Source organism: Giraffa tippelskirchi, chromosome 5 (assembly GCF_054371585.1).
Source record: "Giraffa tippelskirchi isolate mGirTip1 chromosome 5, T2T-mGirTip1v1.2.pri, whole genome shotgun sequence".
Classification (NCBI taxonomy): domain Eukaryota; kingdom Metazoa; phylum Chordata; class Mammalia; order Artiodactyla; family Giraffidae; genus Giraffa; species Giraffa tippelskirchi.
Genome location: NC_137279.1, coordinates 83,350,265 through 83,376,198, shown reverse-complemented (window position 1 = coordinate 83,376,198; position 25,934 = coordinate 83,350,265). Strand labels below are relative to the sequence as shown.

Sequence of the window (25,934 nt, the reverse complement as noted above, 5' to 3'; positions counted from 1 at the left end):
CTTTTTTATTATAATCATTACATAAATAGATTCTTGTTGGCTTTTACTTTCAAAAACCCTAATTAAGTCTCTTAACAGTTACTTTTGTGGCAGACACCTTTGAGCAGAGACCACTGAAAAATCCAGAGAAAAGGTGGAGACCAAGCTTCTTTCAAAAATGGTTTAGAGAACAACAGTTTAAAAAAATAATAGGGACATGAAGAGAACAGACACACACCTTCTGTTTTGACTCTTGGCTTGAAAATCAAACCTCCACAGGTGAAAAGTCTGAGCATCTGATTCGGGAGAGTTGCATCTGCCAGAATTCTGAAGTCTGCCCTGTCCAAGGAGTTATTCTGTTTTGGGGTGATTCACTTAAACTTTTTCTCAGGGACCATCAGACTCAAGCATTAGATCTTCTAAGAATGCAGTTCTGTCTTCCCTATCTATCAGTGAGATCTCTGCTCTGAGATCTTCTGCCTTGACTAATATTTTATGTATGTATAAGAATTAGATCACCTATGATATTTATTTAATTATGTTTTTTGCATGTTTTATGTTAGATATACTTTACACATACACATAAATTCTTACTGTGTAATTTTCACACTCATCAATCCACACTCATAATCATCTTTCTGTTGTACATTCTAACAGAGTTGGAATCATTATAGGTTATTATAGATAGGAAAATAGGAAGACTCTCGAGTTTGATCCTTAAAATCTTTCTTCATCACAAAACCGCTTGCATAAAGGCTAAAGGCACAGAATTTATATTAATACCAAACTCCATTCCACACAAATTCATAGGTAGAAGGATGGAAGAAATGGAAAGACCTTTGAAAGAACCAAAACCAACCATCTCAATAGAGTGGTGAAAATTTTACAATCCAGAGACACTTGCCTAAATGATCTGCTTATTGTCAGAGTATAAACTCTAGGTTCATACTGGCTGGCTGGGTTCTCTGGGAAGCACACAATGAGGTGAAATAAGGGCTGAAAAATTTTTATTGGAGAGTTACATCTGTGATGGAAAAGGGGAAAGAAGCGTGATTGGGTAGAGAAGCCATCAAATAGCGAAGTACACCTGTAAAAAAGGAGCTCTGAAACAAAGCCTGTCTTTGAGATGAGTCTTGTGTTGGACAGAACTGGCCAACACATGGACCATGGCCATGCTTAGTCCCTGTCTGAGGTGGACATTGAAGACCCTAGCAGCCAGAGATGCCAGCTAGCACACTCCACCCAGCTAGGCAATGAGCCCTTTCTTGACAGAAAATGTAGTGGTGGGTTCCCATGTCTGCACACAACTGGGGTTCACTCTTGTATTCTCCATACAAGTTCTAAAGAGACATGGCTTCAGTTACTTATTTATAATGTTGTTTAGTCACTAAGCCGTGTCTGACTATTTGCGACCCCATAGACTGTAGCCCGCCAGGTTCTTCTGTCTATGGGATTTTCCAGGCAAGAATTCTGGAGTGCGTTGCCATTGCCTACTCCAGGGGATCTTCAGAGGATTTTTAATAGTAATGCTTATTTTATTCATTGTAAAAAAAGAGTATTATGTCGGTAGATACATAACAAATGCCAAGGGAAAAAAAAATATATATATATATATACCAAACGGTTTTTCATTAAAATATTTCACAACTGGTACTTGGGCATGCTGTTGGAAATGGCCTAAGGTGTCTCTAAAGTGGAGGTCAGTGAACTCTGGACAACCCCTTGAATTTTCCGTTAGTGAGTAGTTAGATGAAGTAATAAATAAATTATTATTAAGCACTTGCAAATCCAGTGTTATGTAAATGCTATATAATCATAATAATAGAGTATTATGTTGATCTTGATAAACGGATTGGCTACCATGTCATTTAAAATGGATGGCACAGCAAAGTCCGTGAAGATGAATGAGGTCCTCGTTCACAGAGCTCACCAGCGTGGTCTCTTCTGCTGGGATGTTCTGGCCTCCACGTGCCCGCTGCACTTGCCCCTCCCGGGTCTGTGCAGGACAATTAGACGAGGAAAGGGATGCTGGCTGGCTCTAAGGTGGTCGTGAAAAATCTCCAGTGTAAGGATATTGAAAGCCTACAGAGGTGAGTGCCTAGGGATTTGCATTTCTGCGAGTCGGGACTAATCTATAAGGCAGGTGGGGGAAGAGAACGAACTGAGTGCCTTCCGTGACCCAGACACTATGTTCAGGGCTCTGCGTTTATTCTTTCATTTATCCTCCAGGCCAGCACATTAAGGTAATAGAGCAGTGGAATAAAGCAGAAGGCATGACTATTTTCTGTAGAGACGCAGAAAGCCTGACCCCAGCGGTGTAGTGGTTTTCTTCATTTAACTGTATGATTTTGAGGGTACAAAAGTAGCTTGTGTTTTTTAAACACTTTTATAGAGCATAATTGACATTCAATAAATTGAACATATTTGAAATACACGATTTGGTTAATTTTAACATATATGTGCACCATCACCATCACCACAATCAAGATATTAAACATATCCATCAGCATCAAAAGTTTTATTTTTGATTCATCCTTTCCACCACTCTTCACCTATTACCCTCCCCAAGCAACACTGGTCTGCTCTCGGTCACTCTCTGTAATTAGCTTGCATTTCTAGAGTTTTATATAAATGGAATCAGGTAATACTTTTTGTTGGTCTGGCTTCTTTCATTCAGCATAGTTATTTTGTGATTCATCCAAGTATTTTCTTTTTTTTTTTGTTTTACTCACAGAGACGTAAGGACTTTGAATAAATGGTGTGTATTTTATTTAATTTTAGCTTTGGACACAGTCCAGAGTTAAAATTCTAGTTCTGTCACTTACTATGTATGTGTCAAGTGGTAAGTTTCTTAACCTCTCTAAGGCTTAATTTTCTCATCTGTGAAATAGATATAATAAAAGCTGCATTATAGAGTTGATGTGCAGTGTGCAAGTTAGATGAGATAATATAGGTAAACTGAATAGCACAGAATCTGTTCATGGTAAACAACTAGTTTTGCAATTAAAATTTTTAAATAATAAAACCTTTTTTTTTTCCATCAAAATCCCCTTTGGTGTCCTTCTTTTCTCACTATCAAGTAATATAATAATAGCCGTCTTAACAAACACATGAAAAGATGCTCAACATCACTCATTATTAGAGAAATGCAGATCAAAACCACAATGAGGTACCATTTCACACCAGTCAGAGTGGCTGCTATCCAAAAGTCTACAAGCAATAAATGCTGGAGAGGGTGTGGAGAAAAGGGAACCTTCTTACGCTGTTGGTGGGAATGCAAACTAGTACAGCCACTATGGAGAACAGTGTGGAGATTCCTTAAAAAACTGGGAATAGAACTGCCATATGACCCAGCAATCCCACTGCTGGGCATACACACCGAGGAAACCAGAATGGAAAGAGACGCGTGTACCCCAATGTTCATCGCAGCACTGTTTACAATAGCCAGGACATGGAAGCAACCTAGATGTCCATCAGCAGACAAATGGATAAGGAAGCTGTGGTACATATACACAATGGAATATTACTCAGCCATTAAAAAGAATGCATTTGAATCAGTTCTGTTGAGATGGATGAAACTGGAGCCCATTATACAGAGTGAAGTAAGCCAGAAAGAAAAACATCAATACAGTATATTAATGCATATATATGGAATTTGAAAGACGGTAACGATAACCCTACATGCGAGACAGAATAAGAGACACAGATGCATAGAACAGTCTTGTGGACTCTGAGGGAGAAGGTGAGGGTGGGACGTTCTGAGAGAACAGCATTGAAACATGTATATTATCATATGTGAGACAGAACACCATTCCAGGTTTGATGCATGAGACAAATGCTCAGAGCTGGGGCAATGGGATGACCCAGAGGGATGGGATGGGGAGGGAGGTGGGAGGGGAGTTCAGGATGGGGAACACATGTAAACTCATGGCTGATTCATGTCAATGTATGGCAAAAACCACTACAATATTGTAAAGTAATTAGCCCCCAACTAAAATAAATAAATTTATTTTAAAAAAAAAGAAAAAAAAATAATAGCTGTCTTATATTGTGCCAAATGGAGTAGTAAATGCAACTCATGAATTAGTTCTTTTAATTTTCACAAGAAGTCTAGGAAGTATGTGGAGACATTATTTCCCCCAGTTAGAGATGAGGGAGGTGAGCTAGAGAGATATGGTCATTTGTCATTCTCACAGACAGTAGGTAGTGGGTCAGAATTTGAACTATGGCTGTCTGGCTCAAGACCCTTCCTTGATTGGCCTGCTTTCCATATGCAGTAATGTCATTCACTAACACTAGGGCTCATGCTTCAGGAAAAAAATAGATATGATATCCATATCAGGAACTAAGTAAAAGTTAGAGAAATAACTATAAAATAAAAAATATATATTGTTGAGATACCAATTATTAAGAAATTACAAATAACTTCCAATGTATTGTAGGCATATACTTGTAATTTGATATTATGAAGAATATTCCACACCTGATTCTATGTTTAACTGTGAGTAAGTTGAAGACAATGAATCTGTAAAGAAGTAATGAGAGCAGCTAGAGTAGATTCTGCCTTTCCTGGAAACACTGGAGAAACTGCTGAGTGTTCTAAGTCTGAGCCGTAAATTTTAGAGCAAACCCAGAAGGTAGGCCTGCCAATGAGGTTGCACGGTCCCAGCTGAGCAGGCTGTACTCACCCCAAGTTTAGGGACTGACTGTGAATTTAGAGTCCATTGGAATAGCTGTTAGAGTAGAAGAGAGAACTCAACTACATCTTCAGTTGTCTTAAGTACAGTAATTGATATTCACTAAAGATTTGGAAATTTGGTGGAAGAGTAAGGGAGATTTTAATTCAATTCAGATAAACAAATATTGGTTATTTGCCCGATATGCACAGAATCTCTGCTTTTAAGAAATTTCTGTTCGAAGTAGGGGATGGAAGATGAAAAATACAAATAAAATAATTTTAGTGGCAAAAAAGACTTGAATTGGAGGGATAGTTGGAAGGCAAGATCAATAAACTCATTTTCCACCAAGAAGACCGCATGAAGGAAAGGTTAGGTTCTGGTTTGGAAACTGTGAGCCACCCAAAAAAACATAAAATTAAGACAAGCAGTCTTTTCAAACTACGTGACGAGGGCAATTTTGAGAATCTTAGATATGAGGTGTAATAGGTGATTCAGGTAGAAACCCTTAACAGGCAGTTGTGTTTTTGTATACTAAGCTCAGGGGTGAGGTCAGATAATGGCTTGTGAGATTTCACCCTATGGGATGCAGTGAAACTGTGGGAATGGGTGAGATCTCCCAGGGGAGGGTGTGGAGTGAGAGAAAATGGTCAACACAGTTTTGGGGATGGTTAAAAATAGATTTGACCAAATACCAGACTTGTGGACACAGTGGGAGAAGGAAAGGGTAGGACGAATTGAGAGAGTAGCATTGAAACATAATATTACCAATGAAAAGCTAGATAGCCAGTGGAAATCTGCTGTACGACTCAGGGAGCCCAAATCCGATGCTCTGTGACAACCTAGAGGGGTGGGATAGGGAGAGAGGTGGGAGGGAGTTTCAAGAATGAGGGGACATAGATATATCTATGCCTGATTCATGTTAATGTATGGCAGAGACCAAAACGACACTGTAAGGCAATTATCCTCCAATTAAAAATAAATTAATTTTTTAAAAATTATGGGAATGAACAATACTATCCTATAGATATTTCCTATTCCAATTTTTTTCAAATCCACTCATTTCAAGCAAGATGCCTTATATTCTGTGTGAATAGATGCAAATTATAATTCAGTGTATAATTCAGTGTGTCCCATTGAAATGCAGCACTTAAAAGGAAAAAAGACGCCAAAGCAAACATAAAAGCCTGCTTTGAGTGTGGTCCTTCACCTACTACAGGAAGCAGGTTGCACTGGAAGACCTTGGGGTGAGGGATGGTGGGCAGAGATGCAAATCTGACATCAACAGTGTTGTCTTTCTGAACCCATTTTCTCTTGTCAAGAGGGGAGGAAGTTATCAAGGGTGGAGGAGGTTAAGATACTAAACTGAAAAGCCAGCTTACATTTTATGATATTTAGTTGTGTGCTGACTGCTGCATACTGTGAACTATGCCTACCCATCTCCTCATATCTCTCTTTCTTATTCATTCAGTTGACAAGTGCTAGGGCCACAGAGAGGAATTGTATTTGGTTCTTGCCCTGGAGGAACAGAGACTATACTCATGGTAGTGTGCTAATTACCAAAATATTTCCTGTTGGCATAGTTCTTTATATGTGACAAGAAATCTCATCTTCATTATAGTGTTGCAGTTCTACAACATATCTATGAAGGAAGTAGGGCAATGATTATTATTCATATTATATATGTGATATTGTCATGTATATGATGCATGTTGTTTAGTCACTAAGTTGTGTCCAACATTTTTGCAGCCCCATGGACTGCAACCTGCCAGGCTCCTGTGTCCATGGGATTTTCCAGGCAAGAATCCTGGAGTGGGTTGCCATTTCCTTCTCCAGAGATATGTGATACATATGTCCTGCATATTATTATTATGCATGAGTAGCTGAGACACAGAGGTAAAGTGACTTGAGGAAGGTCAATCAGTGGCTAAGAACCAAATCTTTTGGCCAAGTGTTCTTTCTGCTAAGGGGAATATTTTTCCCTGGCTCTCTCATCCTGGGCATCTTGCCTTTGCAATTTCCAGGTTGTCTTTTTTATCTTTCAGTTTACAAATTTGACAGGCCCTTAGGGAATACTGACTCAAGAATAACTTGCCTTTGCTGAAGTACTAAATCCCACAGGTGTAAGACAGACTTTGGAAGGGTTACTCTCCCTCTCACTGCCCCCTCAAAATCCCCACTGTTTGTCTGGAGGGAAGTATGCTTATCAATTCTGGACATACCAGGGAGCAGCTAGCAAAGCCAAATTAGCTCAAACTGGCTGCCATTCAGGTCAGCTAATTAAATTAGCTATTGTTGCATTACAGATAAGGACAGTTTGGAAAAGGAAAAAAGCTACTCATCCCAGCAGCCATAAGGCTAATGCCAAGAAAATGTGTTAATGGGAACATTCTGAAAGGAAACCCCTCTGACTAGCAGTGGTATCTAGGGTTTTTGGTGGACTGTTCTCTTAGCCATCTGCTCTGAAGTCAGTGCTCCCAGCCCTCTCTGGCTCTGATCCTTGTGGGCACTGCCACTCTCAAGCTTTCTGGTACCCAGCCGCAGCCAGGGCAGCCTTTTTTTTACCTACCATGGTTCATCCTCCTGGGAGTTTGGAGAGAAATGGGAATTTTTCTGGAAGAAAACAGTTCACTTTTGTGTGCTAAAATCGAATCTCTCCATAGCTTAAAAGCCAGTTGATATTTGCAAGAGAAAGAAAGAAAGGAAAAGAGTGGAAAGAGGGAAAGAATAAAAGAAGAAAGGGAGGAAGGAAGGAAGGAGGAGGAAGTAAATAGCTAGGAAGGTCCTAAAAGACTACAGTTTTTATTTCCCAGCATCCACCCCTTTAGCAGTAGCACTTCAATGAGACTTTCCCCCTACATCGTACCCCTTCCCTCCACCATCAGCTTCTACCCTCTTCAACTCACCCACCAAGGTGTCCTGGTTCTGTCTTTTTCTAAGACTAATTACCCAGGCTTCCTTAAGTTCTGTGAGCCAACTGATATCTTTCTAGTAGTTTCCTTTTCTGCTTAACCAGTCTATTTCATGTAATCCAAATGATTTAAAGATTGTTTAGTATGCCTTCCTTAAGTGATTTTAAGGAAGAGAGATATTAAGTGATTTTTTCAGAATCACATAGATGACAATTAGAACAGGCCTAGAATCCAGGCCTCTAACTCCATGAGAATACATCTGAATACAAAGCCTGCTGTGCCGCTCCTGAGAAAGTGAGGCAACTCCCAGAACTGCCTGAGAGTCTATACGGAGGGCCTGGGAAATTTTCAATGTTACCCTAACCTCATGACTCCCTCTTCTGTGTGTGTGTGTGTGTGTGTGTGTGTGTGTGTGTGTGTGTGCATGCACGTGCAAATTTTTTAAATTGAAGTAAAATTTGCATATCATACAATTAACTGTTTAAAAGTGTACAATGCAGTGGTATTTAGTGTATTCAACAATGTTGTACAATAAGCATCTCTCATGAGTTTCAAAACATTTTCATCATCCTATAAAAACAACACATGCCTATTAAGTAATTACTCCCATTCCTCCCACTTTCATCACCTGGTAAACTTTAAGTTATATATCATATAAAAAGAATCATATGATAGGTAAGATTTTATGTTTCTTAAGATTTCTTAAGGTTTCTTTCACTCAGCATAATGTTTTCAAAGTTCATCTATGTCATAGCAAGTTATCAGCACTTTTTCCCTTTTCATGGCTGAATAATATTCCATTGTGTGGTCATGGCATGTTTTATGCATCTATTCATCTGTTGATGAGAATTTGAGTTTTTTCCATCTGTTGGTTACTATGATAATGTTGCTATGAACATTCATGTGTGAATAAGTTTCTGAGGGAATGTATATTTATTTCTCTTGAAAATATACTGAGAATGGAATTGCTGAGTCATCCTGTAATTCCATATTTAACTTTTGGAGAGACTGCCCAATTGTTTTCCACAGCACATTGCTCCCAGAAATTTTTTTCTGACTGTACCTTTCATAGACAATAAAGGAAATATTTTTAACTGTAACAGGAACAACTAAACAGAGAATGATCTTCTTGGAGAAAAATAAATGTGAATTTTGAGGTATCAGCATTAGGAGTACGTGTGAAGACATAAGAGGAAGGGTGATAATGCTCTTCATCATACAGGGAGATGAATTTGGAGTGCTCAACATAACAGAAAGGAAAAAGGGAGGGAAGGCAGAAAGAAGAGGAAAAAAGGAAGCCTAGAAAAGTGGCAGAAATCTGAGTACTGGGTAACTGGGTGATGGGTGATGTGATTCCTCCCAACCTTGGCTGTCCAGAATTATTCCGTAAAATTTAGTATACTCTCAATACTATATATATACACACATATGTATATAACTATATATATGTGTGTATATATATAGGTCATGATAATGTTGTAAGTTGCTAATTCTGAAAAAGGGTTTAAATTGTACATTGGGCATAATGTGGTGTAAGACAGAAGCAAAGTTCAAAGAGTTCCTAAGATGTAGAGGGGCACAGAGACAGCTAGTCTCACCTCCTCTATGCCAGACCTCACTTACTCCTACCTTGAATTAGCAGAAATTAGGGGGAGGCACCACCCATATTCAGGCTATGGAATTCCCTTAGATGGCAAGAGGCAGGGAGGATTCCCTTTTCTTTTAATCTGATAGATTTTGTTTCAGATTTTTAAATCATGAGATAATATCCTCCTTTAAGAAAACAAGTGAAATGGAAACCTAGTTTTGAGATGTGCCAGATTCTTAAATGTGCAATGTCTGTCTCACTATAAAACATGAAAACTTCATTGTTGTTGTTGTTGTCAGTCGCTCATTTGTGTCTGACTCTTTGCAACCCCATGGACTGCAGCATGCCAGACTTCCCTGTCTTTTACCATCTTCTGGAGCTTGCTCAAACTCATGTCCATTGAGTCGCTGATGCCATCCAACCATCTCATCCTCTGTAGTCCCCTTTTCCTGCTACCTTTAATCTTTCCCAGCATTAGGGTCTTTTCTGATGAGTTCAGTTCAGTTCAGTTCAGTTGCTTAGTCGTGTCCGACTCTTTGCAACCCCATGGACTGCAACACACCAGGCTTCCCTGTTTGGCACCAACTCCAGTAGCTTGCTCAAACTCATGTCCATCAAGTTGGTGATGCCATCCAACCATCTCATCCTTCTGTCATCCTCTTCTCCTCCTGCCTTCAGTCTTTCCCAGCATCAAGGTCTTTTCAGATGAGTCAATTCTTTGCATCAGATGGCCAAAGGATTGGAGCTTCAGCTTTAGCATCAGTCCTTCCAATGAATATTCAGAACTGATTTACTTTAGGATGGACTGGTTTGATCTCCTTACAGTCCAAGGGATTTCAAGAATCTTCTCCAACACCACAGTTCAAAAGCATCAATTCTTCAGTGCTCAGCCTTCTTTATGGTCCAACCCCCACATCCATACCTGATTACTGAAAAAACCATAGCTTTGGCTAGATGGACCTTTGTCGACAAAGTAATGTCTCTTCTCTTTACTACACTGTCTAGGTTTCTCACAACTTCTTCCAAGGAGCAAGCATCTTTTAATTTCATGGCTGCAGTCACCATCTGCAGTGATTTTGGAGCCCAAGAAAATAAAATCTCTCACTGTTTCCATTGTTTCCCCATCTATTTGCCATGAAGTGATGGAACTGGATGCCTTGATCTTCATTTTTTGAATGTTGAGTTTTAAGCCAGCTTTTTCATTCTCTTCCACTTTCATCAAGAGGCTCTTTAGTTCCTCTTCACTTTGTGCCATAAGGGAGGTGTCATCTGCATATCTGAGCAAGTTTATTCTTAAGCACTTAGTACCAATGGATAGAGTATTTTCTGCTCAATTAATAAATATTATCATTGAGGAAAGCAGTAATATCAAGGTGAGAACTGCTATACTAACTTCATAGGGCAGGCTGTAATTATAGTTGGAAAAATATGATGTAAGCTATGCTCCACTGTGATACCATATGTACTTACTTTCAATTTAAAAGTATATTCTCTAAGCCTCAGTTTCTTCATTTTCAGACAGGAAATTTTAACTCTTTTCTCCATTAAACTCCAACATTCTAAGCTACTTGGGGAATTATAAAAGCTAGTGAAATAAATGAGAAATTATAAAAGTTAGTGAGTTGGGCATAATTTACTGAAATAATTGAAAGAAAAATCTTCCAAGCCTTTAAGATAAAAATACAATAAAAAGCTTTGCTATAGAAGGTATTCCAAGTGACTTTAGTCCAAAAAGTCAAACTCTACATCATTGCTCATTTTGAAGGGTACTAGTGGAAATTGAGGCTGGTGCTATTTGGGTATAGAATGCTAATTCCATAAGAACCAGTTCCACCTACAGGATGTCACTGAGAACATATTAGTGCTTCTGATTCAGAAGTCTGTCTTCCAAAAGTGTCAATTCAATAAACTTTACTAATGGGACTTTGATGGAAAGGAGTAACCTAGTCCTGGGCAAATGGGTACTTTCACAGCATCCAGTGAAGTGAATATAATTATTGGTTTATATCTTGCTTTTATATTATAAAAAAACCAATAATATAACATCATTACAAAATATGTAAAATTGGGGACATTTCTTCAGAATCCTATCACCTTAACACAACAGTACTGATTTTCCTTATTTTCTTTTAGCATCTGTTCCTATGTATGTGTATGATGAATGTTTTGACAATTTATTGATAGATTGATCTATTTTTAAAAGTTTGTCAAGCTGAACTTGGCCAGTTTGTAGAAGTATGATTCTTTCCCTAACTTTGTTGTAGCTTCTCTTTCTTTCCTCTTGAGCCCACAGCCACAAAATGGAAACATTGACACCCTGTCCCCATTCTGTAGTGATTGAGGGTGAAGCATCATGTCTGTGGGGACTTCTCAATGATCCAGAGAAAAGTACAAATTAATATTATGAGCTCCCCTCATGGCTCCCCTCTGCCTGCCAACGCAGGAGACCTGGGTTTGATCCCTGGGTTTGGAAGATCCCCTGGAGAAGGAAATGACAACCCACTCTCGTATTCTTGCTTGGGAAATCTTATGGACAGAGAAGCCTGGTGGGCTACAGTCTATGGGGTCACAAGAGTCATTATTAACTTTTGAAAAAAATAATTTTTTCTCTAAAAAAATCTGTTTGTCTTAAGGCTAGGTTCTATGTACAATCACTAAAAGAAAAGACAGTTCTATAATGATTTCTTTCAAACTTTACTGACCCTTCATAATAGGGTCAGGAGAAACTGTCCTTTGTCAGTCCTTTTTAAATGGAGCCATAAAAATGAGGTGCAAAGGAAAACCACTGGGATCAAGTTAAAAGCAGGTCCATATAATTCTTAGGTTGGTAATTTATTATCTTAAGCAAGTTATTTCATATTATTGTGATTAGTTGCTTCATCTATAAATTAGGGGTAATTTACAGGGTTCTTATGAAGACTGAACAAGCTAATATAGGGAAAACGGCAACACAAATGATTTACTTTTTCTTTCTTAAAAGAAAGGAATTACAGATGGGTTACTCCATTGAACTATTCCTAATATTTATCACAGAGAATTTTTATTCACGTTACATGAATGAAAAAGTAACTTCAATTTTGGGTGGCTGATGAGCCATTTCTTGAATCATCTAGGTCCAGGCCTTTTTCTTCTCTTCCTATTTTCAGCTGGTTAGCTGCTTATTGAGCTCTTGCCAGAGGGGGGACAAAAGAAATAAAAACTGAAATCGGTCAATTTGACTCTTTGATGTCGGTCCTGATGAAAGATGTGTGGGTAGAGGGTGTTAAAGTTGTGAGTTAAACTGAAATTCTGCTTCTTACCAGGATATTGCAAGAACCTACTGAGGGTTTGGATGACCTGGTGATGACAGCTACTCCTCTTCTCTTGACTGAAGACATGTCTTCCTCTAACTGAACAGTGGTCTATCTTCCAGAATGACACATACTGACTTTTGAAGAAGTAAGAGGATACCTCCTGGCCAGTCACATCAGTCAGAACAACTGTGGTGAGCAGTGGGCTGGCACATGTTGCAACCAGATGACTGTTGCAACAACAGAGTCCCAAAGCAATAATCACTCTTCTCTCTCTTCCCCACTAACCCAGCAATCAAATCATCACTTGTAAGCATTCACTATGTACCGCCATATGATATAAAATATGGTGAGCACTTACATACAGAAGACAACCTCTCAACCCTCAATAAAACTGTAATACATTAAGAAAGCGAGAGTTGTGCATGTAGAAATACAACTAATTACATAGGGGAGAAGGAAGAAGGGGAGAAGATAATGAACACATTAGAGCATCCCCTCTATCCCAGTCACTGTGCAAGGTGCTGTACACATTTTACCTAATCCTTACCACATCCCTGAGACACATTTCTATCCTTGTTCCATGGATGATGATACTGAGAGGTCAGAAGTGCTTAATAACTTGCCCAAGATCACATAGTGAGAAAAGTGTGGAACCTGCTTTCAATTTTAGAAGGATCTAACTTAATAGTCTATGCTCTGTTACTCACTGCCAATGAAGGAGTCAGAGTTGGAGACATCATTTATGTCATTAAGTCAAGATTCTTTAAAATATCTCTCATTCAATATGTTGCTAAAGTTTTACAAGTCTGTTCATTGGTTCTGGAAAGATTTCTAGCCAGAGCATAAATGTTGGGATTCTGGAGGCAGGGATGGTGTGGCAGAAATGACAGCCCTCTGGTCTCAACTCTGCCATCATCTACAAGTGTGGTAAGTCACCTCCATATAAGGGGTTCTGCTCCAAGAGCACGTTTGTAAGTCCAATTTGTTGAGTCCCACAAAGTTAGCTTGGGTACCCAACTAACACAGTTGGCTATATAGTACTATACTGTAATAGGTGTATAAAACTTTCCACACAAATAATACATGAAAATCAAACATAAAAAATAAAGAAAACATTTAAAATCTTACAGTACAGTACCTTGAACAGTAGTACAGCAGTACAGTACAACAGCTGGCATATAAGGGCTGGCATTGAGTGAACAGGAAAGAAGAGTTACTGACTGGAGGAGGGAGAGGGCATGGGAGATGGCAGAAGGATCATCAGCAGTAGGAGATGAAGGGCAAGCTGCAATGTCACTCACACCTGACATTCGTGTACCATCTATGTTCAGGTCCTGTACCTCAGAAACTTAACAGTGCCTCCTCAAATAGAACTAACTTACATGACTGGACATGCGAATGCATGTTTGCAACTTTGAAAGCTCACACTTTAAAGTTTTCATATGCAGGACACTTCTTGTGTTCATCTGGGCAAGTTCCTTCCCTCTTGTAGGCTTTTGTAATGTAGAGTGTTTCACTTACACTCCATCACTGGACAATTATCTTATGTACCAGGCCTTATGTCAAGTAGCCTTGAGTTTAAATTCTGGCTCCATCCATCCTCAAGCAGTGGCTCTTTAGCAAGTCATTTAACCATCTGTAAAATGGAGATAATAATACCTACCTCAGGGTCTTTGCCCTTTATTGTTTGTTCTCCTTGGAATGGTCTTCCCCAATTATCCACAAAAGGTCACTCTATTACCTTCTCCAGGTCTTTATTCACCTTTCTTTTTACTGAGACTTTCCTTGAACATGATCTCTGAATTGCAAACCATCCATCATTTCCTGTCTTCTACCCTCATTTTATTATACTCCTTAGCACGCAACACCTAACTTACTATATACAGTACTTAATTATCTTATTTATTGCTTGTTTCCCCAACTCTAGAATGTAAGCTCTATAAGGGCAGGGGTTTTTTTTGTATTCTTTACTGCTGTATCTCCAGTTTCTAGAGTGATTTAGGTGCTTAATAAATATTTGTTGCGTAAGTGACTGGTTGTTGTGAAAATAATGTGAGTAAACTGCTTTGCACAGGCTTGGCACATAGTAGACACTCCAAACATGTGGTCTGTTTAATATGTAATTTCATTATTATGTTGCCAAGCCATAATGGGTCAAGTATGTTCTGTTTCTCCTCCTGGGAACCTAAAATGAGCATTCTTATTTTCTTGAAGAATGTGAAAGTTTGGCTCTGTTGAAATTAACATGGAAGCAAGGGGCAACCCACTCCAGTATTCTTGCCTGGAGAACCCATGGATGGAGAAGCCTGGTAGGCTATAGTCCACGGGGTCACAAAGAGTCAAACATGACTGAGTAACTTCACTCACTCACTCAAGGGGAATTAGTCATTGTGAGGGAAATAAGGGAGAGGATTTGCATAGTAGATACTTCCAAATACCTAAAGGAGTGGCCATGTGGATAGAAATTCTGGGATTTCTGCTGGAAATTCTACTGCATAAGAAAGGATATCCAGAAAAGTGGGTGTCTAACAGCAAATTTGGCCTTGGAGTACAGAATGAAGCAGGGCAAAGGCTAATAGAGTTTTGCCAAGAGAACGCACTGGTCATAGCAAACACCCTCTTCCAACAACACAAGAGAAGACTCTACACATGGACATCACCAGATGGTCAACACCAAAATCAGACTGATTGTATTCTTTGCAGCCAAAGATGGAGAAGCTCTATACAGTCAGCAAAAACAAGACCAGGAGCTGACTGTGGCTCAGATCATGAACTCCTTATTGCCAAATTCAGACTTAAATTGAAGAAAGTAGGGAAAACCACTAGACCATTCAGGTATGACCTAAATCAAATCCCTTATGACTACACAGTGGAAGTGAGAAATAGATTTAAGGGACTAGATCTGATATACAGAGTGCCAGATGAACTATGGACAGACGTTTGTGACATTGTACAGGAGACAGGGATTAAGACCATCCCCATGGAAAAGAAACACAAAAGAGCAAAATGGCTGTCTGAGGAGGCTTTACAAATAGCTGTGAAAAGAAGAGAAGTGAAAAGCAAAGGAGAAAAGGAAAGATATTCCCATCCGAATGCAGAGTTCCAAAGAATAGCAAAGAGAGATAAGAAAGTCTTCCTCAGCGATCAATGCAAAGAAATAGAGGAAAACAATAAAATGGGAAAGACTAGAGATCTCTTCAAGAAAATTAGAGATACCAAGGGAACATTTCATGCAAAGATGGGCTTGATAAAAGGACAGAAATGGTATGGACCTAACAGAAGCAGAAGATATTAAGAAGAGGTGGCAAGAATATACAGAAGAACTGTACAAAAAGGATATTCATGACCCAGATATTCACGATGGTGTGATCACTCACCTAGAGCCAGACATTCTGGAATGTGAAGTCAAGTGGGCCTAGAAAGCATCACTACAAACGAAGCTAGTGGAGGTGATAGAATTCCAGTTGAGCTATTTCAAATCCTAAAAGATGATGCTCTGAAAGTGCTGCACTCAATATGTCAGCAAATTTGGAAAACTCAGAAGTGGCCACAGGACTGGAAAAGGCCTCAGTTTTCATTCCAATCCCAAAGAAAGGCAATGCCAAAGAATGCTCAAACTACCGCACAATTGCACTCATCTCACATGCTAGTAAATTAATGCTCAAAATCCTCCAAGCCAGGCGTCAGCAATACGTGAACTGTGAACTTCCAGATGTTCAAGCTGTTTTAGAAAAGGCAGAGGAATCAGAGATCAAATTGCCAACATCCGCTGGATCATCGAAAAAGCAAGAGTTCCAGAAAAACATCTATTTCTGCTTTATTGACTATGCCAAAGCCTTTGACTGTGTGGATCACAATAAACTGTGGAAAATTCTTAAAGAGATAGGAATAACAGACCATCTGACTTGTCTCTTGAGAAACCTGTATGCAGGTCAGGAAGCAACAGTTAGAACTGGACATGGAACAGCAGACTGGTTCCAAATAGGGAAAGGAGTATGTCAAGGCTGTATATCGTCACTCTGCTTATTTAATTTATATGCAGAGTATATCATGAGAAACATTGGGCTGGAAGAAGCACAAGCTGGAATCAAGGTTGCCAGGAGAAATATCAATAACCTCAGATATGCAGATGACACCACCCTATGGCAGAAAGTGAAGAGGAACTAAAAAGCCTCTTGATGAAAGTGAAAGAGGAGGGTGAAAATGTTGGCTTAAAGCTCAACATTCAGAAAACTAAGATCATGGCATCCAGTCCCATCACTTCATGGGAAATAGATGGGGAAACAGTGTTAGACTTCATTTTTGGAGGCTCTAAAATCACTGCAGATGGTGATTGCAGCCATGCAATTAAAAGACACTTACTCCTTGAAGGGAAAGTTATGACCAACCTAGATAGCATATTAAAAAGCAGAGACATTACTTTGCCAACAAAGGTCCGTCTAGTCAAGGCTACGGTTTTTCCAGTAGTCATGTATGTATGTGAGAGTTGGACGGTGAAGAAAGCTGAGCGCCAAAGAATTGATACTTTTGAACTATGGTGTTGGAGAAGACTCTTGAGAGTCCCTTGGACTGCAAGAAGATCCAACCAGTCCATCCTAAAGGAGATCAGTCCTGGGTGTTGTTCATTGGAAGGACTGATGTTGAAGCTGAAACTCCAATACTCCGGCCACCTCGTGCGAGGAGCTGAGTCATTGAAAAAGACCCTAATGCTGGGTAGGTTTGGGGGCAGGAGGAGAAGGGAATGACAGAGGATGAGATGGTTGGATGGCATCACTGACTCGATGGACATGGGTTTGGGTGAACTCCAGAAGTTGGTGATGGACAGGGAGCCCTGGCGTGCTGGGATTCATGGGGTCAGAAAGAGTCGGACAGGACTGAACAACTGAACTGAACTGACTGAATGATGATAAAAACTGTCTCAGGAGATAGTGAATTGCTCATGCCTAAAAATATCCTAGAAGCTGGATAAGCATATCTCATTGACCCTAGATTTAATTATTGTAATGAGTGATTAGCTTGAAATACAGCCAGGTTTGTCACACTCTTAGAGAGCCATAGAGATGTCGAGTAAAGCATGGCATTTCTAGGGGTAAGACAGATGGACAACCAACAACAGCATTGCTTACTATATAGTCAAAGAAACCAAGAATACATAATCAGGAGACTGGGGACAGGCAAACCAATTAAAAGTCAAAGTCTATTATCTAGCTTCCAGATATGAATCAGTTTTCAGATCCAGAACCCATTGGCAGAAGGAAACGCTGGGTGCCCAGATAGAAAGACCCTATAAATATAGTATGTGTCTAGCATAATGATTTTCCCACTCCATCCCCAAAAGATCCCTGGCATTTACTCAGGTAAGCATGTAATGGGGAAGAGGACTACCTAGGCATTTTGAAGACTGTTTGACAGAAGTCCCAAATTGACATTGATGTCTGGGGCCCATATAATTGCCATGGTTCATTGTTAGGGAAGCAGTTCTAAGTCTGTCTCAGTGCACTCACCAGGTCCATGAACTCACACTTGCTAATTTCCTCAGTTCCTGAATGTTGGAATAATTAGAGTGTATATACTTGGTAGCTGATGGAAACCTCACAAGTTTCCTTGGACCATAGGGTAAGAAGAGCTCTTGTGATGAAGATTTCAGGTGCAAGCTTCTGAAACTATTCCTTTTCCATGGCTACTGATTCAGAAGCCTGGATGAGGAAAGATTTCAAGATCAGAGGCAAAGAGATCTGGGGAGGACACATGGTGTATGGACTTATGGGAATGAGTGCAAAGGATGAATATCTTTGCATCTCTTATTTAATGCCCCTGATAGCATCCCTCACAGCATAAGCACTGAGCAACTATTAATACATAGAATGATTCAGTCTGTTTTTCTCATTGGTAGCCTCAGTGCCAGAACAATGGATGCATAATGGAATGTTCGTGGTGACAGGAAACATGCACGTCTTTCCCATTCACCAAGACTAATATAGCTATTGCAATTGCCAAGTGCCCATGCACCAGGTAGACCAAACTGAGCTCCTCCACCAGCAAAATGGCACCATTCCAAGAAGACAAAGCAACCACTTGGCTGCAACTTGATATCATGGGATCCCTTCTACTCTGTAAGAGGCAATAATTTATCTTGATTAGAATCAACAGGTATTTCACATTTTAATTTGTCTTTCCTCCCTTCAAGACCTCAGCTGGTACCACTGTTTGAGGGCTTCTAAAGTGTGTGATCCACTGACACAAGAGTCTACATAATATCCCGTCATACCAAGGAACCCTCTATTTCAAAGGAGGGATGGCAGTGAACACATGACCGTGAGTTTCACTTTCTCTGTGATATGCTGTAACGTTCAGATGCTGCTAGTATGTAGGAGTGATAAAATGGATATCTCAAGACAGCACCAGCTTGGAGATGATACCTTGAAATGATAGGGCTCTATCTTTAAGAACATACTGTACATCTTTAATCAATGACTATTCTGTGGTGCTGTACCCCTGATCTGTGAAAGTGAGAGTAGCTCAGTCATGTCTGACTGTTTGCGACCCCATGGACTGTAGCCCATCAGGCTCCTCTGTCCATGGGACTCTCTAGGCAAGAATACTACAGTGGATTGCCCTTCTTTTTTCCAGATACTATTGTCCCTATCATGCGCTGTGCTTAGTTGCTCAGTCATGTCTGACTCTTTGCGACCCCATGAACTCTGTCCATGGGGATTCTGTGTCCATGGGGTTCCTCTGTCCATAAGGATTCTCCAGGCAAGAATACTGGAGTGGATTGCCATGAATCTGAGACCCCAAAGGGTAGAAGTCAAAGTGAACCTACTTCCATCATTTCCAATGACTTAAGAGATCTGTGCATCCCATTCCCATATCTCTAGCCCCTGTGGGTTAGAAGTCTAACTCCAAATAAAAGAATGCTTTCTTCAGGAGGATAGTGAGTCCCATTGAGCTATATAAGGTGCAACTGCAGTCTTGACATTTTAGGCTCTTTGTGACAACAGACCAAATAGCAAGAAAAGAAAGCAGAGGTAATTGACTCTGATTAGGTGGTAGTGCTACTGTTACCAATTGGAACAGGGAAGAATACATTTGGCATCCAGGTGAGTGTGGCCATTGTGTTATTCTCAAACATGATATACAGATACATATACATATATTTGTGTATGTATGTATACATACACATATACACATACATACCTACACATAGTATATCGTCTCTTGATTCTGTTTCCCTGGAGCACCCTGACTAATGCAGTGCTCTAGGCAATGCCTGACAGGTCAACCACAGCTCAGGGTATCTGTGATACAGTATACATTTTTTGTCACTTACTGCAAACCTGCCCAAAGCCACTTTTAGGCACATCCGCCCCAGGGAGATGGGTTCTCTGCTGCAGTCCAGCCCTGGCAGGTCCTGGCAGAGCTTTCCATGCTCTGAAAGAGGACTTCTCACCAAAAAGATGCCTGTCCCAGCATGCTCGCCCTGTTGGCCTTTTTCTGCTCTTTTTATGGGGCCTGTCATTCCTTCCAGGATGAGGTGTCCCCACTGGCAGAGAGGCGATCAAGCACAGAGCAGCTCCTATCAAATTTTATTCTTGCATCTTCAGCAGATTTCCTATGCAGACCTGCAGTAATTTATCAGTCAGTTCTTTCTGGGAAAAGAGGTGGGATTGGGGACCATGGTTTGTGCATTTGAACTCTTTCATCTGTTTTATTATTTAATTCCATTGCTGTGCAGATCCTCTTAGAATGCCATTTTAATGGCAATGGCTCTTACAGAAATTATCTCTGGTGTTCAGAAAAAGGCAAAAAAACTCACCAACTTTTGTTTGAAAGCTGGTTCACCTGGGTGAATAATAAAAATGCAGTGATCCTGACACACAAACCTGTCTCTTGCCCTCCTTGGATGTTCATCGAGTTTTACCTTAAAAGAACAGAGGGGAAACCAGATGCTGGCACCTGCGAAATATTCTCCAGTTCTGTTATCTATGTCAAGCCTCCACCACTGCCCTCTCCTAGATTCCACTCGTGCAGCTCTGAGGCAAGTTTTGGAATCTGGAGAGCTGCATGTGCCTTCTTCAGTTGGTTAGTGGTGAGGCTGTGAGCTGTGCTCAGCTCAATCTCCCTTTGATAGCAAGAGCTTCTAAAGCATCCTGATCTTCAGCTGCACTTTGGTTTTTGAAGATGACCTTCAGAACATTATCTGATAACATGCTGATGCTTGGGGACCTCCAGCAAGCTGCATCCTGATTGCCTTCATTCCTCCCTGATGGAAAATATGAACATGTACACACAAAAACTCTCATTCACAGGCTTTCTCCTATGATGGCCAGCTTCCAGAACCTCTCAAGGCTGACAGGACTAACACTAAATATGCTCTTCATGGAAGGTGCTGGACTTGAGCCGGATTTTGTGACAGCGGGGCAATGAGGTCTGGAGACAGAATGAAGTCCCACAGTTAGGCAAAGGCAGGTGCCACCAATGCACCTGCATCCAGCCCACAACTTAATGCATTGAACCTATAGTGCTTTAAAATCATTCTTTGACCTTTTAAAATGTGTCTCCTGCCTAAGCTGTTTCTGGCCTCTTACACCTAACGTGTAAATCCTTCTGCATGAAAGAAAGATCAAGTGAGCATCAGTCAGTGGCCACTGCCCTTAGACAAATGGAAGCTCCTAGTTCCTGGTAGGTTTCAGGTGGATGAGCTCTAAAGATGGGAGGATGGTGGATGGAGAAGCGAAGATATCCCACAGCCTCATCCTTCACACACATGCAGGAGCACTGCACACACACACTTTGCCCATCTTCTTCCCTGCATTCTCCTGAGATTTGACATTCTTGAGAGCATCAAAGCGTACAGGAAAGATGGAATAGGACTTAGGGGTCCTGATACAAACAGTGAGCTCAAAGCCAGTATGTGGTCTGGGTTGAAATATTTTGTTATTTAATTTTTCAGGTCCATCTATTTATCTCCTGACCCTGCCCTCAGCTTCCTACAGCGAGAACACTGGTACTTCAACAACATGGGAGTGTTTACTGCTTTTATTTGTAGGCAAGTTAAGGTCAGGAAAAGACCATGGATGAAAGGGGCTATATAGAAAACAAACCGTGGTTACCAAAGGAGATAGAGGGGAAGGGGAATTAGGAGTTTGGGATTAATGTATACACACTGCTGCTGCTAAGTCGCTTCAATCGTGTCCGACTCTGTGAGACCCCATAAACGGCAGCCCACCAGGCTCTGCCATCCCTGGGATTCTCCAGGCAAGAATACTGGAGTGGGTTGCCATTTCCTTCTCCAGTGCATGAAAGGGAAAAGTGAAAGTGAAGTTGCTCAGTCGTGTCTGACTCTTAGCGACCCCATGGACTGTAGCCTACCAGGCTCCTCTGTCCATGGGATTTTCCAGGCAAGAGTACTGGAGTGGGGTGCCATTGCCTTCTCCAGTATACACACTACTATATATAAAATATGTAAACAAAAAAGACCTACCATATAGCACAAGTAACCTATAACAAAAAAAAATCTCAAAAAGAATTTATATATATATATGAGCCTGGCAGGTCACAGTCCATAGGGTCACAAAAAGTCGGACATGACTGAGCAACTAAGCACAGCATATACATATATAATATATATACATACACGTGTGCTGTTGCTTCAGTCGTGTCCAATTCTGTGCAACCCTATGGACTGTAGCCTGCCAGGCTCCTCTGTCCTTGGGATTCTCTAGGCAAGAATACTAGAGTGGACTACCATGCCCTCCTCCAGGGGATTTTCCCGACCCAGGGATCGAACTTGCGTCTCCTACAATGCAGACAAATTCTTTAGCACTGAACCATCGTGGAAGCCTATATGTACATGACTGGAATTGCTTTGCTGTACACTTGAAAGTAACACAAAGTTGTAAATTAACTATACTTCCATAAAAAAGTAGATATAAGTAAATAAATAAACATAAAAAAGAAAGTGAGGCTGATGATTTGCTGGCATTCACCCTGAATCTGATCTGGGCTTCTCTGGTGGCTCAGCTGGTAAAGAATCCGCCTGAAATGTGGGAGACCTGGGTTCGATCTCTGGGTTGGGACAATCCCCTGGAGAAGGGAACAGCTACCCTTTCCAGTATTCTGGCCTGGAGAATTCCATGGACTGTGCAGCCCATGGGGTTGCAAAGAATTGGGCACAACTGAGCAAATTTCACTTCACTCCGTATGTGATCTACCCTGAGATTTACGAGATATTTTCTCTTTGAGAGTTTCTCTTGGAGAAAGCATGTTCTCTCTGAGGTGTATGCTGTGTGGCTCCACTGGGAGGCTTGGGCTGCTTTCCTGGAATCATAGGGAGCTGGAAGGGATCTCAAAGCTTATTTCATCTAATTCCCTTCTTTAACAGATGAAGAAATTGACAAGTCTTTTCATCTATGCTTTGCACTCATTATTTCGCTTAATCCTCCCAGTGACCCTTTAAAATGGGCACTATGACTCCAAACTATGGGGCAAGAAGCTAAGTACCAGAGAAATGAGAAATCTTGCCCTCATTGATTGTTACTAGTGGGATGAGAGGTTGACCCCAGGTACCTTGATTCTCAGACTAAGGTCTTTCCACCTTAATTAGGGATTACTAAATGTTAGTCTAAAGACTCATGCTGATGCTTGATAATATTTTCATTCATCTGTGACAAAATATGAAACATATACATATGTCTATGAATGCTTGCCAACTTCCTTTCTTGGAAAAGCCTGTTTTTATGATGAGAAGATGTCTTTCCTACATTTTTCATACAGTTTTCTTCTTTATAAGATTACAGTGATAATAGCTGGAGGTGGTTTATATATTTTCCTGGCAATATAAAACACTGGCAATTGCATGACCATCCTCAATGTTACTAAAAATCAAAAATCCCCAAATCTGGGAATACAATATTCTACTACGCCATTCATATTATTGGCAAAAATGAGCAGGGGTTTTCTACAAGCATTTGACTCATCATCTCGTCAAGCGGCCATCATCATTCTATACCTCAGCACCATAGGGGTAAGACACTCCTCTCAAGGAGCTGAAAACTCCTGCATTCTGAGGCTTGTGCATTCTGAGGAGCAAGAAAAGTCCCAGGAATGCCATAAGATATCTGTGAGGAAGGGGAGGTTTTTAGCTCTCACTGAATCTTGAGGGCTTAGAAAATAGACAGGCTGGTCTGACCCTGAATTTGGTCATTCCTTCCCATCTCCGGGGGCCAGATAGGAGCGACAAGGCAATATGTCATGTGCCTGGCACTGCTCTCCTTGCCCCAGGTGGAGAAGTGTAGTAGTAAGAGGAAGGATGCTCTGCAGTGTGCCAGGCTGGATGCCAGGGCTGTTACTTAATAGGTGTGTGATCTTGAGCAGGTTACTTTTTGAGCTTTACAGTGTTATTGTGACAATAAAATTATATAACTTAGACAAAGCACCTAATTCAGGAATCGTCCATATCAAAATGTCCAGTTAGTGTTCCTTTCTGTCCCCTTTCGCTCACATCGTCTTCCCACTTTGCCTCTAGGGGCTGTCCTAGGCAAAACTGTGAACTGTCGTGTCCTCGGTGACCTCCTGTCTACACTCATGCACCCTTGGGCCCTTCCAGCCAGGGAAATTGCTTTTTGATATCCAAAGTCACACTGAGTGTTTCAGAGTTTATGATGAAAGGTACTTAAGCAAGGGAAACAAATTCTAGCAGTGGTATTCCAGCCTCCCTGACACACAGCTGTCAGGTCCCAGCTGCCCCCATGCAAGCATGAGGCAGGTGCTGCTGCCAGGCTTGGACCCGGCACCAGAGCCTCTGCTGTCATTGCCCATCTTTCTCTTGCTCTGTGCACTTGGAGTTACAGCTGACACCTGGGATGTCACATTCTGACATATGAGGCTATGGGGGTCAAGTGAGGCAGGGGTAGGGGCGAGCACTTGGCTTTCACAGCCAGGTACATGTCAAAGCAAATTCCACTCATGATTGGGTGTCAAGCTTGGACTGAGAACTGATTTGGATCAGAGCGATCTGCTGAAGTCAAATGACAATGTTTGTCTGGCTGGGGCTTATTGGACAGGACGTGCTCCCCTGCAGGTCCCAGGGCCCAGGACAGAGGCTTCAGCGACAAAGCTGAGTGGGAGGCAAGTGGCAGTGCTTGATTCTCCTTCACCTTGTCTTCAAATTTGTTGCAGCTCGTGTTTGCTGACATTTGAGCAGATCGTACTCATGCAAATGGGCTATTTTGCTTTATTTTGAGTCTCCTACATGCATGAAAACTACTAACTGTCACAAAGGTTTCTTTCCACAGTGGTGGCTAACATCACGGTCACTCACCCAGTAGCAGGGAGAGGCCTGGCAGGAGAGGAAGAGTGTTTAATATTGATGTGAGTCCTGAATAAATGAGGATTCGTAAGACACTGTTAGTTGGTGTTCAATAGCATAGGCTTTGAACTCAGACAAAACTGAGCCTGAATCTTTGCACTGATCCTTATTATTAATAGCTACATGACCCTGGGAAATTTGAAACTCCCTGGGCTTCAGTTTTTACATCCATAAAATAGTGACCTAACAATATATACTGCATGGGAGGATCTTGAGGATTAACTGAAAATGCATGCAAAGCTGTTTGTGAAAGGCCTAGAAAGAAGTATGGTCTTGGTGTTATTATGAGAAGGTTCTAATCTACTGCCACTTTAGTTTTGCCGGTTTATTAGGATTCTTTGTTTTGTCATCTGTACAAATAGAGTGAGCAAACTCTGAAAGATAGTAAAGGACAGGGAAATCTGGTATGCTGCAGTCCACGGGGTCGCAAAGAGTTGGACATGACTGAGCGACTGAACAGCAAGTAGGATAATAAGAGGGTGCCAGAAGAAAGAAAGTAAGAGGAGACCCAGCAGTTGGAGAACTGGAGAAGCACTAGAAACAACTGGCCTACTTTAGGAATATTTCTGGTGGAATGTTCAGCCCTAGGAATTTCTGCAGTAAATTCTACAAGACTCACGATAATTGTCATAGAAGTCTAGCTTTGTTTTTGGAAATGTAAAGGAGAGAGAGGAGAATAACTAAAGTATGAGCTCATGAGAGGACATATAATCATCATTAAAACAAAAACAGTTCTCTTGCTTTCTCCAAACAAGTATAGAAAGATAATAAACAATATTTGATTGAAAGGATACCTTTAATATCTTTGACCATGAAGTGGGGGAATGGGGAACAATTGAGGGGAAGTAGCCAACCAGGGACTTCCAGAAATTTCCTCTTCTTTTCCTTTGGAGGACAGCCCAAGGGGCTGCAGCAACCTCATATCAGATACTCTAAGATAATGAATGGCGGGCAGCATAGGCAGTTTGCCAAGAGGCCAAAGTGAGGAAGATGAAACTAGAAGATCCCTGGGTACCACTGCTGAGAGAAAGGCCGAACTCAGATGAGAGGTTGTGATCTAGATTGAGATAAAATGCAAGTCTTCCATTATTGGAGAGTCCAAAATGGATGCCATAC

The 25,934-nt window shown here is 40.9% G+C and overlaps 1 protein-coding gene across 1 annotated transcript in view; it reads left to right on the top strand.

Annotated features, from left to right (window-relative positions):
• PBX1 (PBX homeobox 1) overlaps positions 1-14,476 on the top strand; it is a 329,982-nt gene extending 315,506 nt beyond the window's left edge. Inside the window, exon 10 of the mRNA XM_081494032.1 lies at positions 12,458-14,476. Coding sequence (XP_081350158.1) covers positions 12,458-12,478 — 21 coding nt within the window. The 3' untranslated portion in view covers positions 12,479-14,476. The remainder of the gene's footprint in view (positions 1-12,457) is intronic.
• The last annotated feature ends 11,458 nt before the right edge of the window (positions 14,477-25,934 follow it).